This window comes from Panulirus ornatus, chromosome 50 (genome assembly GCF_036320965.1).
Source record: "Panulirus ornatus isolate Po-2019 chromosome 50, ASM3632096v1, whole genome shotgun sequence".
NCBI lineage: Eukaryota > Metazoa > Arthropoda > Malacostraca > Decapoda > Palinuridae > Panulirus > Panulirus ornatus.
Window position 1 is genome coordinate 24,963,380 of NC_092273.1, and position 14,930 is coordinate 24,978,309.

Consider the following 14,930-nt stretch of genomic DNA (forward strand, 5'->3'; position numbering starts at 1 on the left):
TGTATGCAAGCAGTTTTTCCCTATACTTCAAACTTTCCTTCAAAGATTTTATTTATCTATTTATTTATTTTGCTTTGTTGCTGTCTCCCGCGTTTGCGAGGTAGCGCAAGGAAACAGACAAAAGAAATGGCCCAACCCACCTCCATGCACAATGTATACACACACACGTCCACACACACAAATATACATACCTATACATCTCAATGTACACATATATATACATACACAGACACATACATATATACCCATGAACACAATTCACACTGTCTGCCCCCATTCACTCCCATCGCCACCTCGCCACACATGGAATACCTTCCCCCTCATGTGTGCGAGGTAGCACTAGGAAAAGACAACAAAGGCCCCATTCGTTCACACTCAGTCTCTAGCTGCCACGCAATAATGCCCGAAACCACAGCTCCCTTTCCACATCCAGGCCCCACACAACTTTCCATGGTTTACCCCAGACGCTTCACATGCCTTGATTCAATCCACTGACAGCACGTCAACCCCGGTATACCACATCGATCCAATTCACTCTATTCCTTGCCCTCCTTTCACCCTCCTGCATGTTCAGGCCCCGATCACTAAAAATCTTTTTCACTCCATCTTTCCACCTCCAATTTGGTCTCCCACTTCTCCTCGTTCCCTCCACCTCCGACACATATATCCTCTTGGTCAATCTTTCCTCACTCATTCTCTCCATGTGACCAAACCATTTCAAAACACCCTCTTCTGCTCTCTCAACCACGCTCTTTTTATTTCCACACATCTCTCTTACCCTTACATTACTTACTCGATCAAACCACCTCACACCACACATTGTCCTCAAACATCTCATTTCCAGCACATCCACCCTCCTGTGCACAGCTCTATCCATAGCCCACGCCTCGCAACCATACAACATTGTTGGAACCACTATTCCTTCAAACATACCCATTTTTGCTTTCCGGGATAATGTTCACATAAGATATATTAGATATATCTTTGAAGGTTTGCGGCAGGGGTGTTTGATGTCTCCATGGTTGTTTAATTTGTTTATGGATGGGGTTGTTAGGGAGGTGAATGCAAGAGTTTTGGAAAGAGGGGCAAGTATGAAGTCTGTTGTGGATGAGAGAGCTTGGAAAGTGAGTCAGTTGTTGTTCGCTGATGATACAGCGCTGGTGGCTGATTCATGTGAGAAACTTCAGAAGTTGGTGACTGAGTTTGGTAAAGTGTGTGAAAGAAGAAAGTTAAGAGTAAATGTGAATAAGAGCAAGGTTATTAGGTACAGTAGGGTTGAGGGTCAAGTCAATTGGGAGGTAAGTTTGAATGGAGAAAAACTGGAGGAAGTAAAGTGTTTTAGATATCTGGGAGTGGATCTGGCAGCGGATGGAACCATGGAAGCGGAAGTGAATCATAGGGTGGGGGAGGGGGCGAAAATCCTGGGAGCCTTGAAGAATGTGTGGAAGTCGAGAACATTATCTCGGAAAGCAAAAATGGGTATGTTTGAAGGAATAGTGGTTCCAACAATGTTGTATGGTTGCGAGGCGTGGGCTATGGATAGAGTTGTGCGCAGGAGGATGGATGTGCTGGAAATGAGATGTTTGAGGACAATGTGTGGTGTGAGGTGGTTTGATCGAGTAAGTAATGTAAGGGTAAGAGAGATGTGTGGAAATAAAAAGAGCGTGGTTGAGAGAGCAGAAGAGGGTGTTTTGAAATGGTTTGGGCACATGGAGAGAATGAGTGAGGAAAGATTGACCAAGAGGATATATGTGTCGGAGGTGGAGGGAACGAGGAGAAGAGGGAGACCAAATTGGACGTGGAAAGATGGAGTGAAAAGGATTTTGTGTGATCGGGGCCTGAACATGCAGGAGGGTGAAAGGAGGGCAAGAAATAGAGTGAATTGGAGCGATGTGGTATACAGGGGTTGACGTGCTGTCAGTGGATTGAATCAAGGCATGTGAAGCGTCCGGGGTAAACCATGGAAAGCTGTGTAGGTATGTATATTTGCGTGTGTGGACGTGTGTATGTACATGTGTATGGGGGGGGGGGGTTGGGCCATTTCTTTCGTCTGTTTCCTTGCGCTACCTCGCAGACGCGGGAGACAGCGACAAGGTATAAAAAAAAAAAAAAAAAAAAAAAAAAAAATCTTATGTGAAAGTACATTTCTTATGATGAAACAAGTGATACCTGAAATCAATGAAACACCAAACATATATCTTTGACTTGCTACCATCAACAGTGATACTGAAATGGATAAAGAATACCCTTGGTCCTCAGACTTTCCACTGGTAGATAGAAAAGTCATTCCCCTATTATGGGTGACCACTCTCCTAATACTCTGGATCTGTTTTTCATCTCTAGTCCATCCCAATGCAAGTGCACAATCTTGCCCCCAATTGGTTTATCTAATCACACTCTCATGAATGTACCTATCTTAATGGCACCTGCCCCTTCTAAGTGTAAATACTGGTACTTCAACAAAGTTAACTGGAATAACTTACGTAACTTCTTTTCTGACTTTCTTTGGGTTAATTACTGTCTCTTAAGTGGTGATGCTTCTGTCTCTGCCACACACACACACATAGCAAATTTACTCTTGTCAGACTGGTTCAACTGCTCCTGTTCTGAGACCATTCAGGCAAGGAATCAGGCATATAGGGTTTGGAAAACTCTCCTTCCTCCGACTCACATTGATCTTTTGATGCTGTATGTAATCATTGCAAGCACGTTATCCATAAGGCAAAGCATTCCTTTATTCAAATGAAGTGCGATAACCCCTCCTTGTCATCCACTAACGATAGGTCTTTCTGGTCATCTCTAACAACTTCTGTCACTCTACCTTTCCTTCACTTTTCTCCTACAGACAAAGCAACTCACTTTGGTTCCCATTTCTTCCCTAACTCCCCTGTGGAGTTAGGGTTCCTCTTACTAATCCAAAAAGCACTTCTCTCTCTGGTCCTGATGGCATTCATCCCTGTGTGCCTCTGAACTTGCAACTGTGCTTGCTCATCTGTTCTGTCTCTTTTACAGACCAAAACATTTCCTTCCCCTTGGAAGCATGCATTAATACATCCTATCCCTAAGAAGGATGACCATTCTGACCCCTTTAACTATCATCCTATTCCCTTGACATATACGATTTCTAAAGTCTTTGAATCTCAATTCTCATATCCTTGAAACTTACAGGCTTCTCTCTCATCACCAGTATGGCTTCCTTCAGGTTAAATCCATGTAAAGTTGCCCATAACCTTTGACAGGGTGTGGCATCAGGGTCTCATCTCTAAACTCCCCTCTTTTGGCCTCCCCCTTTCCCTCCCTTTGCTTCCTCATACTTAACTTCCTCTCAAGTCAATCTAGCTCTGTGGTTGTTGATGGATCACCCTCCCCTTTCTCCACCACCAGTGGTGTCCCTCAAGGGTCTATCCTGTTCCCCACACTTTTTCCATGATTTCCTCTCCACAAATAATCAAATGCACTAAAATGCTCATGACCCAACACTGCATTCATCCACATCCTTCAATTCTGCTCCTTCTCTCAACTCGACCTGCATTGAGTTGACACAGGTTCCTCAATAAATGCAGGCTTGTGGGGTGGACGAAATCTAGTTAAGCTTAATGCCCCTATAACCCAGTTTCTACCCATCTCTTTATCAAAAACTCCTTACAACTCTTGTCTCTCATTTGACCTTTCTGTAATTCCACATCTTAACTCAGTGAACATACTTGGTATTACTGTAACATTCACCTTTCTTGGAAACCGTTCAAGAAACTGGCTAGCCTGTTTGATGTCGAAACTTCCTTTCTTCTGAAGAGTTGCTCCATCTATACAAACAACTGATTCATCCTTGTATGGAGTATGGTTCTAGTTCTGCATCTTTACTTCACAAAGCCTAGTAGAAAGTGGTCCGTCTTATAAACTGTCCCAGGACTAATTCTCGAACTTGGCCCTCTTGCCCTATGCCACAATGTTGGTTCACTTTCCCTCATCTATAGTAAGTATTACTTTGGTTTTTGCTTCCAAGAGCTGATTGCTTTCGTGTCCTCAACAACTAGCTAGACCACACAACACTCGGCAATCTGCTGCATCACATCATCACTGTACGACCATTGGCAATTCAAGAATGGGCCGTTTTAATAACTATTTCTTTCCCTACACCTCAAAGCTTTGGAAATGTCGACCTTCTCATGTCTTTCCCAATAACTATAACCAGCCATATTTCAAGACAGGTTTTTCATTTTCTCCAAAATTTGTAAATATTTTCCTTTGTTTTATTCTTTTTCATGATTCAAGTAAGGCCCAGCCTTGATGTCGATTTTTTTCCATGACAGGTACCTTCAACATAAAAAATAATCATACATGATCCCCATTTCCTGGGTGAGCGAGGCAGTATAAAGAACAGATGACAGAGCCTTGTAACAGCTTATTAAGTGAATATAAAAGCTGAAAATAAAGTAAGACTTTGCATACAATAAACTACTGGACAAAATGGGGAAATTAAATGAAGTCTTTACACACATACAAATGGGGTGAAAGAAACTATGAGGTTCACATGATGGTAATAACCGTTAATGATTCTTAAAATGAGTGGGATGTGGCAGTATCTATAGTGGCCTTATGAACCACAATGGGCTTCATGTGGCTGCTATGCCAAACTGTATCTTGGGGATAAGGGATCTCATGAGGTATAAGAGGTGACAATGGTGAGTCTGAAGCAGCATCATCTTCCTCCCAAGCTGTTGAGAGGCTACATATGTTGGTGCTGTTGAGTGCCTCTTGATATTTGACATATGGGGTACTAATGCTGGTTATGCATACCATTTTCATTCAAATCTGCTATGTAAAATGAACAGATAATGAATCTGGGAGGAAAAAAAAATTATGCAAATGTTTCTAAAGTTTTTGAGACATAATGTGAATGATTTGCTGATGATGTCTTCCTTTCAGTTTAGTTTGTCATCCAAAGTGACACATATAGGCATGTATATCTATCAACATACTTTTCTTTAAAATTCTTATGTACAACATATACTGAACTATTTACAAAAGGGACTGGTTGTCTGCTCTCAAGATTTCCACATGGGACTAATTTCATATATTTCCTACAAGAGTTCAGAGGAGAATATTCTTGGGCAAACATTATAAACAGCCATCATAAATCTTAACAATTGGACATATTCCAAAAACACATTATTAGGAGCATTATTTTCCTCATGTAGAGTCTCATATCATCTCTAAGCAGATGAATTATTTGAAAAATTATCCTTAAATACTACATGGCTCACGCAGGGTATCTAACTTAGAGACAGATCTCAGAATCAGATCCCAGAGAGGACATTTTTTCGGATTCCTGACTGTAAGCTATTTCAGCAATGTCAGAATGCACCTAACAATTATTAAGTAAAATGAGGTTTCCCCCAATGATTTATCACATTACTCTTCAACCACACACTACTCCATTAATATCACTGCAGATCCTGAAAGGGACATTTCCAATTGTGATGCCTTGCCAGGGTACTACTTAAGCTACAATTAAAGAGCATTAGTCGAGTTGTCTGGTAATTAAGACATGCTAATCTTCCTGAAATAAATGCCCTTTTCCACAAAGTTTCTATAAAAGTCACATAATGTTTTATGTATTCTTTGATACTGGAAGAAATTCTGTCTACATATTCAGCATCATTTCTTTAACAGACACTATTATATTCTGGCTCGTATCAAGAGTGTTCATAATGGTAACTACAGCTGAGACATGATATCTTTTTGCAGAAAATTATGAACATCCTAATACCCATATAGTACATAAATGTTTCCTATGGTCCATCTACATGGACTTGACCGGGTACATAAAAATAGTAACAGTAACAATCCAATATGTACAGACAAGAGAGATGACATGCAGAGGCTTCTTGGTTTTTCAAAATTGCAATGAAATTCCAATAATAGTGGAACTAAAGAAAAATATGTAATGCTGCCATCAACTTAATCTGGATTCAACAATACTAAAACAATACTCAGGTCAGGTTACCTAATATGCCAAATATAATACTTTGCAGAAACAAAAACATCTAAATGAATACATACATACAAATATTTACATTGGTCCTTTCAACACGGGGTGAGCCAAAAGAAGGAATTTTACAGCCTTGTAAAAAATTTCTGATGTTTACAATTATAAATGCTGACCCATTCAGAATCCTTTTCCAAAACCTTGTTGACCGTACATACAAAAGGAAACCTTTCTTAACGAAAATAATACATACTCTATCCTTTTGGTTAAGTAAGGTTTATGGGTTACAAAGACTTCCTTTCTTAACCCTTCTCATGCAGGACATGGCTTTTGTAGGTTTTCCAGTTCCACAAAGGACATGCCTTTCATACTCTGAAACTTGGTGCTTTTATAGCTATGGCAATGGGGTTCTTACAGTAACCACAAATTGCCCTGGGCTATGGTATGTCTACCCACAGAAAAGAAACCTTCAGTCATAATCATTCAGCCACAGTGACTTACATCTCAGGCTGCTTATGATTCATTTACACTCATGATGTAAATATCGTATTTGAGATGCAGCAAATTGCTACATCATAGTTAAACATGAGTGAGAGTAATATTAACCTGGTGAGAGTCTACATTAGTGACTGTGACCTTACCACAGCAAATGGGATGCCTCAAGCATTACTGCAGAAAAGTTTCTGCCCTTATCCCTCCACCACCTGAGACTGGCCTCATAGGTAGACAGTTTTTTTCACCTTTTTTTCCTAGTTGCTATGTTTTATATTTCTGGTAGTGTTCTGGTGTTCTATTGCCTTTGGACATGATGGTTTACTTGTCAGTAGGCAGAATGTAAACAACTGTCACCCATTGTGTAAAAGCAGTATTGCATTATTACATTCTGTCTTGGTTCTCTCACTTTTTCAATGTTATACTAGGTGGAAACATGCATGGTTGCAAGAAATGGGTTAATCACTGATCTGAAAATCATGTTAAATCTTATTAACTGAAGAATGTGCTTCAATCCAAAAAATTTTCATTTGTTTACATTCATTTCTTGAATTCCTTTGGTTTTCCTCAATTTAATGAAAAAAATAAAACTTTGCAAAAGCTTCACTTGCAAATCCATTTCAGTATTATCATACAAAAGAGCTTCTACTATAAGGCTTTTGCTTCAGGGAGGTTTATTGTATTCATACTTGATTTTAAACATGTGCACCCTTACTGGGCCTCCAAAAAAGCCTCCAATAAAACTACCTTGAAAGCTCTGCTCTTACTCCAAAAATGAATGCAATCTTGGTTTTTCCTTTCATGCTAACAATACCACACACTTATTTCTTTCTCAAGTCCATAACTTCCGTATCCTCATTCCTAATCCTATTATGTATCTCATCCCTACAGCACTAGAGACCCCCACAAGTCATGAAGCATACTTTTATGAACTGAATGTCCAGTATGTGTGGTAGTTAAGCACCTGCATGGTGAAAAGTCTGAACATGACACACCAGTTGAAATGAGTGAAAATAGATACACAGATTACATACTACAATATCAAACCAAACTGTGAATAATATTGTGCTTAAGAGAAAAACTTTTTGTTATCATATATTTGGCCCATTTGTAAATATAAAGATAATCCCTTGTAAACATGAAATATATGCATATTCAACACAAGCTAATAATTATATATATTTCAAAAGATAGATCCCAGACATTAAAATATGTTTCTTGACATCGTGAAGTGGAGAGAACAATTCACTAAATAATGTTTCACCTCCTTCACATCATAAAAACATACTCATAACTAAGAAATGCAACTTACCTGAGGGATGACAGTTTCGCTGTATAAATACACTTTACCACACTAACTAAAATGCTACGTCACTTGGATCCATTTCAAGTTTAAAACTTCATTAATGAATTGAGAAATATCTGGAGCAAAAATAATACTGCAGAGGAAATTTGGCACTTGTAATCTAGATAGGCATTCCCTACTTAATGGGCTAGATATATTTCCTGAAAGAGCTACATTGAGCAAAAGTATGCCAAACTAACCACCTTTTCTCCCACAAACTTCCACTATAAAAGCTAAGATGTGTTCTAGGGTCACATTTTAACCCCTATATTACCTGCAGTGTTACTATATTATGTTACCTATACAGCAGCTATATGACATTAACAACAGCTACTGTAAAACATTTAAAAAACAGGCAGTGTATACAGGTGGTGGAGGTAGCAAGAGGTGCCATCTCCAATCAATTCCCTAAAATCTTTCCTCCATCATTTGTAACAAGCATTCTCCCACATCCATCCCCTATAAATTCTCTCCTCACATATACCTCTCTTCTGCTCTTACTCATCTTTCAAACAGCTTTCTTCCCTTCTAAATTCTGATTTGTTTCTCATCCGAAATCCTCATTTACTTTCTTTTTATATGTACATACCAACCTTTACCTGTTCTATTCAATGTTTTACACTGAACTTTTGGCCTTCCATTCATCACTACTAAAGATTGCTAATAATGATAAAGTATTACAAAACTACATTAAACCAGATCAAGTACTATCATAAAAAAAATTTCTCTAATATCTCAACTAATTTCTAAAAAATTTTGTTAGCTGGACTAAATTAAGTGGGATTCATCTTTATATAACATGGATTTATTTCCTTTCGGAACAATAGCTTTCATCAAAATCCATCTCATTTCCAGTACAACTGGTGGAAACTAATGAAGCTTTATAAGTCTTCGCTAGGATTTCTTTATTTTCATGTGTAATTTATCATCTAAAGATAAGAGCACAATTTTTCCTCACTTTTGCTTTATTCTCATGAAGATTATGATATCAAGTGAAGTTTTACTTGCAATGACTCCTTAACAGCTTTAGAAATAGTAGTAGGAATGGTAAGATTCTTAGTTATATTTGCAATGTCATAATTATCCTTAAATCCGTAGAAACAGGAGTTATGGTAGTTTTAGCAAAACAGTTGCCTTAGCTAAAAAGTTGTGCTTAGTTGCACATACTTCTATAGCTTTACATATAAATACAATATGATTCCTTCCTTCTCCTCAACTTAATGTTTTCTTCTTTCTACCTTGGTTTTGCAGATTAAATCTCCAGTGCACTTCTTGTGTCATTGCTCCATTGTCATGTCTGAATACATTTGATAACTGATTATTTGTTTTAAATGCTGATGTTCCTCTTTCCTAGGAACTTGTTTATCTCTGTCTTACAGTGAATGACTACATTTATCTAATTTCAAAGAGAATGTGGCTTCTCACGAAGATGCACACTGGGAAGGGCTTTCGTCCACACTTCAGCTGGGGATAACCGGTTGTCACTTTGTCCTTGGGTATTCTTAACGTCTGATGGAAATTCAGTCTTCCATCCACTCTTATTGCTTTTTTCAGAAACTTTACCTGTTTTTTCAGAAACTTTTATCTCTTTAGAAGCTAATTTAATTTTTTTTCTATCTTTTTCATAACTGATTAATTTCCGCTTATTTTCACTAGGATTATCCAATTTCTTTCTTTTGCCTTCTCTATCACCCAGGTATATCACATCTACATCATTCATACATTTAACCTCATTGGAGCAAACTTCAGGTGTTTTATGGAAATTTTCTGTTGTTCCATTGGTTTCCTTAGGTTCCTTTTTTGCTGTACCTTTTGATCTGGCTATTCTCTCTTTACAGTATTTAGTAAAAGCAGCCATTTTTGCTTGAAGAAAATCCATTTCTTGATTTGTGTTTATTAAGACATGTTCCTGTGAATCAAAAACAATAGAAAATAAATACAAAAAAATCCTGTAATTTTCCAGCACGTAAAGTCAACATGCAATAACACCGTCCAATAGAAACCTTGTCCGTCCCCATATATTTTCAAAGGCGATGCACTGCAAAGATTTACTGTAGTTATAAGCATATGACACTCTCAGGGTAACATCATCATATATATGGTCAGTGAGACAAGTTTTTTTAATAGTGAGACCATCAGCAGCCTGTCTCAAAAATCTTAACGGAAGGATGTTTTTTTTTTTAATCAAGCAGGATGCCACTTCATTTTGGAAATATTGCTTCAGGCCACTATATTTCTTCCACCTGTGCTTCAATGATGGTTGGCTGTCATCTTTCTCAGGAGGAAAAAAAAAGCCCAAATTTTCACTTTGAAGCAAAAACATGTGGGGTACTTCTGAGATTTCTAGATGCACTGGGTGTTCAAAACATACGATCAGGTGACTCCTTGCCACTGCTCATGGCTGCCCTGACATCACCATCCCACCATGAAAACCTATGCCTGATCACCCAAGGAAGATGTCCAAATCTATAGGTAACCCCCTAAAATGATAAGTATTGAAATAACCCCACATTTCAACTATACAAAACTTCTAGGAAATGTCTCTCAAGAAACCACTCAACATCACTTGCCAAAGGACCTTCACATTTCCTCAGCCAAGCCAAACCCCTGTTTATGGATGACATGAACTGCAAACACCTCACAGTTGTATGGTAATACAAGGACTGGAGTGAAAAACAGTGGAGTAAAGCAGGGAAGTGTGAGGAGGCCAGAGGATGCCAGCTGGTATGACTCCCATGCCACAGTGCAACACCCAAATAGTGTGATGATGATGGGTTGCTTTAGTGGTGCAGTGGTCAGGAAAAGGTTGTACTTCTAACCTAAAAAATTACAATGAATGCAGGTGATTCCTTTTTATGAGGTTCATAGGTGTAATCACTTTATGCAGGACAGTGCTACCCACAATAAGGCTAGAAACATGATGAACTAGTTATCAGAGAAAAGTATTCAACTGCTGAAGTGGCCTGTGAAAACTCCAGACCTTAACCAAATCAAGAACTGCTGGGACCAGATGAAAGCCTACCCTACTTTCTGTGACACCTCATTAATGCCTTGCCTTGTTCAGGAGATAGAGACCATATGGACTCAAAACACAGACCTATAAAATACTTCAGAAACTTTGCCAATTCCATTCCAAGACATCTGCAGATGGTAATCAAGGCCATAAGAGATGGCAAAGTACTAAAATGTAAGTGACATTGCCTTTGAAAACATATCAGGAAAAGACAACATTTTTTGGAGAAATTCTACTATAGGCACACTAAGTCGGACGTCATCCCCGTAAAAATAATAAAAAACATAGTTAAGATAAGCATAATTCTATTAAATACACTGTTATAGCTTTTAAAACTGCTCAGTGCAAGTGGCTACCACATTAGTGGATATGTGAGACAAATGCTTGCTTCAGAAAAAAAAATTATTTGAAAAGAGACATTTGTCTCAAACTTTATGCACAAGGAAGAGATGAGATTAAAAAGTAAAACTTTTTTGACTGATAAAAAGTAGGAGAAAGCATCAGAAGACAGACAATTTGTAATCAGCAAACACATGAACAAAACCATCCACTCATATACACACATGTATACATACATGTATATATATATGTACACATATCAATAATTATATCATGATCGAGTAAGTAATAAAAGGGTAAGAGAGATGTGTGGTAATAAAAAGAGTGTGGTTGAGAGAGCAGAAAAGGGTGTTTTGAAATGGTTTGGTCATATGAGTGAGGACAGATTGGCCAAGAGGATATATGTGTCAGAGGTGGAGGGAACGAGAAGTGGGAGACCAAATTGGAGGTGGAAAGATGGAGTGAAAAAGATTTTGAGTGATCGGGGCCTGAACATGCAGGAGGGTGAAAGGCGTGCAAGGAATAGAGTGAATTGGAACGATGTGGTATACCGGGGTCGACGTGCTGTCAATGGATTGAACCAGGGCATGTGAAGCGTCTGGGGTAAACCATGGAAAGTTCTGTGGGGCCTGGATGTGGAAAGGGAGCCGTGGTTTCGGTGCATTATTACATGACAGCTAGAGACTGAGTGTGAATGAACGTGGCCTTTGTTCTCTTTTCCTAGTGCTACCTTGCACACATTAGGGGGGAGGGAGTTGTTATTTCATGTGTGGCGAGGTGGCGATGAGAATGAATAAAGGCAGACAGTATGAATTATGTACATGTGTATATATGTATATGTCTGTGTGTATATATATGTATATGTTGAGACGTATAGGTATGTATATTTGCGTGTGTGGACGTGTATGTATATACATGTGTATGTGGGTGGGTTGGGCCATTCTTTCGTCTGTTTCCTTGCGCTACCTCGCTAATGCGGGAGACAGCGACAAAGCAAATATATCATCATACATAATTGCTGTTACCATGTCAGCAAGGTAGTGCCAGGAAACAGAAAAAGAATGGCCAATCCACTCATATATACATAAACACCCACATACGCAAATATACACACACCTACGCAGACATTACATTCATAAACATGTGCCTATTCATACTTGCTTGCCTTCATTCGTTCCTGTTACTACCCCTCCCCACAGGAAAACAGCAACGCTATCCCCTGCTTCAGCAAGGTAGCGCCAGGAATACAGACAAAAAGCCCACATTCGTTTACACTCAGTCTCCAGATGTCATGTGTAATGCACTGAAACCACAGCTTCCCGTCCATATCCATGCCCCACACACCTTAAAATGCTTTACCCTAGACACTTTACATCCCCTGGTTCAGTCCATTGACAGCACGTCGACCCCAGTATACCACATCTTTCCAATTCACTCTATTCCTTGCAAGCCTCTCACCCTCTTGTATTCACTCTATTCCTTGCAAGCCTCTCACCCTCTTATATGTTCAGGCCCCAATAGCTCAAAACCTTTTCTAATCTACCAATCTCCCATCTCCATCCCTAAACACATCCCATTCTTCATCCACTCCCCTCACTACATTTGCTTTCACCTTCTGCCATTCAACACTCAATCTGTCCTGGTATTTCCTCACAGAAGTCTTCTGTCTAAGCTCACTTACTCTCACTGCTCTTCTCCCCAACATTCTCTCTTCTCTTTGAAAACTTCACCTTTGCCTCCACAAGATTGTAATCAGACATCTCACCAGCTGTCCCTCTCAGCACATTCACATCCAAAAGTTTCTCTTTTACAAACCTATCAATTCATATGTAGTCTAATAATGCCCTTTGACCATCTCTCCTACCCACATATGTATACCTGTGTATATCTCTTTTCAATGCAGGTATTCCCAATCACAAGTCTTTTTGCAACACATAAATCCACAAGCTTTTCACCATTTCCATTCACAACACTCAATACCCCATGCACACCAACTATACCCTCAACTGCAACAAGACCCACTGCATTCAAATCACCTATTATTATTACCTGGTCTTGTGCAACAAAACTTCAGACACACTCACTCATCTGCTCCCAAAACACTTGCCTCATGTTCTTTCTTCTAGTGACCAGGCACATAAGCGTCAATAATCAACCATCTCTCTCCATCCACTTTCAGTTTTACCCAAATCAATACAGAATTTATTTCCTTACGCTCTATCACAAACTCCCACAACAATTCCTGCTTCAGGAGTAACGCTACTGCTTCCTTAGCTCTTGTCCTCTCACCAACCCCTGACTTTACTCCCAAGACATTTCCAAACCCTTTACCCTTGAGCTTCATTCTGCTCAGAGCCAGAACATCAAGGTTTCTTTCCTCAAACTTACTACCATCTCTCCTTTCTCCTCATCTTGGTTACATCTACACACATTCAGACATCCCAATCTGAGCCTTTGAGGAGGATGAGCACTCCCCACATGACTCCTGTTTCCTCTCTTAGAATTTCAAAAGCAGGAAGGGGAGGGTTTCCAGCTCCCCACTCCCAACTCCTTATGGAGAATAAGGAGGTAGAATTCTTTCTCTCTTACTTCAGGGATAATATTATCTCTTCAAATATTTCTGAGAGCCCACATCAGCTTGGAATGAATCATAACACACTTATTATAATTACTTTTTATTACAGTACATTAACTTTCATCCAGACCTTTGCCACCAAGGAATTCTATGTGACTGGACTTTCACAAATAGTAAATGAGTAGCCCTATAAAGAATAGAGTGAATGTGTTCTAACTGAAATGTCTGAGGATGATGTGTGAAGTAAGGAAGATTAATCAAATAAAAAATAATACTTTAAGAGACAGAAGAGCTAGTAAGAGGAAAGCACTGAAAAGGGTTTGCTGAAATGATCTGGACATATAAAGAGGTTGTGTGAAGTAAGAATGACTGAGAGGGTATACAAATCAGAAGTTGAAGGAACAAGGAAAGGAGGGAACCAAGGAGGAGGCAAAAGGATCAACTGAAAGATGACTTTACATGGGGTCTGAATATGCTGGAGGATGCAGGGCATTCAAAGGAGAAAGTGAACTCAAGCTATGTTGTTTACAGGGGATGACATATGATCAATGGTTTGAGCCATGAAGCTGTTGGGGGAAACCACAAAAAAGGTCTATGGAGTTTGACTGAGGAAAGGAGGATCTGGTTTCAGTACAATATACATGACAGCTACAGTATGGATGTGACTGAAGGAGATCATTTCTTCATCTGTTCCTGGCACTACCTCATTAACATGGAAAATGGTGAATAAGTATGAAAGAGGTACAAGCTGTGTTCAAAAATAAGCAAAGAACAAACCTTATACTTCTGAACATGAAGAGGAGACTGAGGATGAGTAACAGCTTCCCCTGTATTCCAAATAATACACTCACACAACTCACAAAAGAAGGCTTTAGCTGAGTGAAGAAATTCAACCCCTGGAAGAACAAACTCACATTAATAAATTCATATACAATTGTGGCATGGTGAGGATGACAACTACCAAGTACTTCTGTATATCAAATCATATTAAAAATTATGCAAAAAGCACACACAACAGAGGAAATCTTAATAGGAATGCCTGATAATCATACAAAGTGTACTATCAAAGGATTAATTAAGTTTAAACTTACACAAAAGTGTACAGTAGTAATTGAAGAAACTGAAAGTATGCAGGAGGGCAAAAGGCATGCAAGAGATAGGGTGAACTGGAACACTG

At 39.1% G+C, this 14,930-nt stretch overlaps 1 protein-coding gene across 2 annotated transcripts in view; it reads right to left on the bottom strand.

Annotated features, from left to right (window-relative positions):
- Positions 1 to 9,016: 9,016 nt before the first annotated feature.
- Positions 9,017 to 14,930, bottom strand: part of LOC139764677 (uncharacterized) — a 55,275-nt gene continuing 49,361 nt past the window's right edge. For both annotated transcript variants that reach the window (XM_071691558.1, XM_071691557.1), the window contains exons 7-8: positions 14,531 to 14,649; positions 9,017 to 9,735 (exon numbers count right to left, since the gene is read on the bottom strand). In XM_071691558.1, the coding sequence (XP_071547659.1) occupies positions 9,229 to 9,735; positions 14,531 to 14,649 (626 nt within the window). In that variant the 3' untranslated portion in view covers positions 9,017 to 9,228. The remainder of the gene's footprint in view (positions 9,736 to 14,530; positions 14,650 to 14,930) is intronic.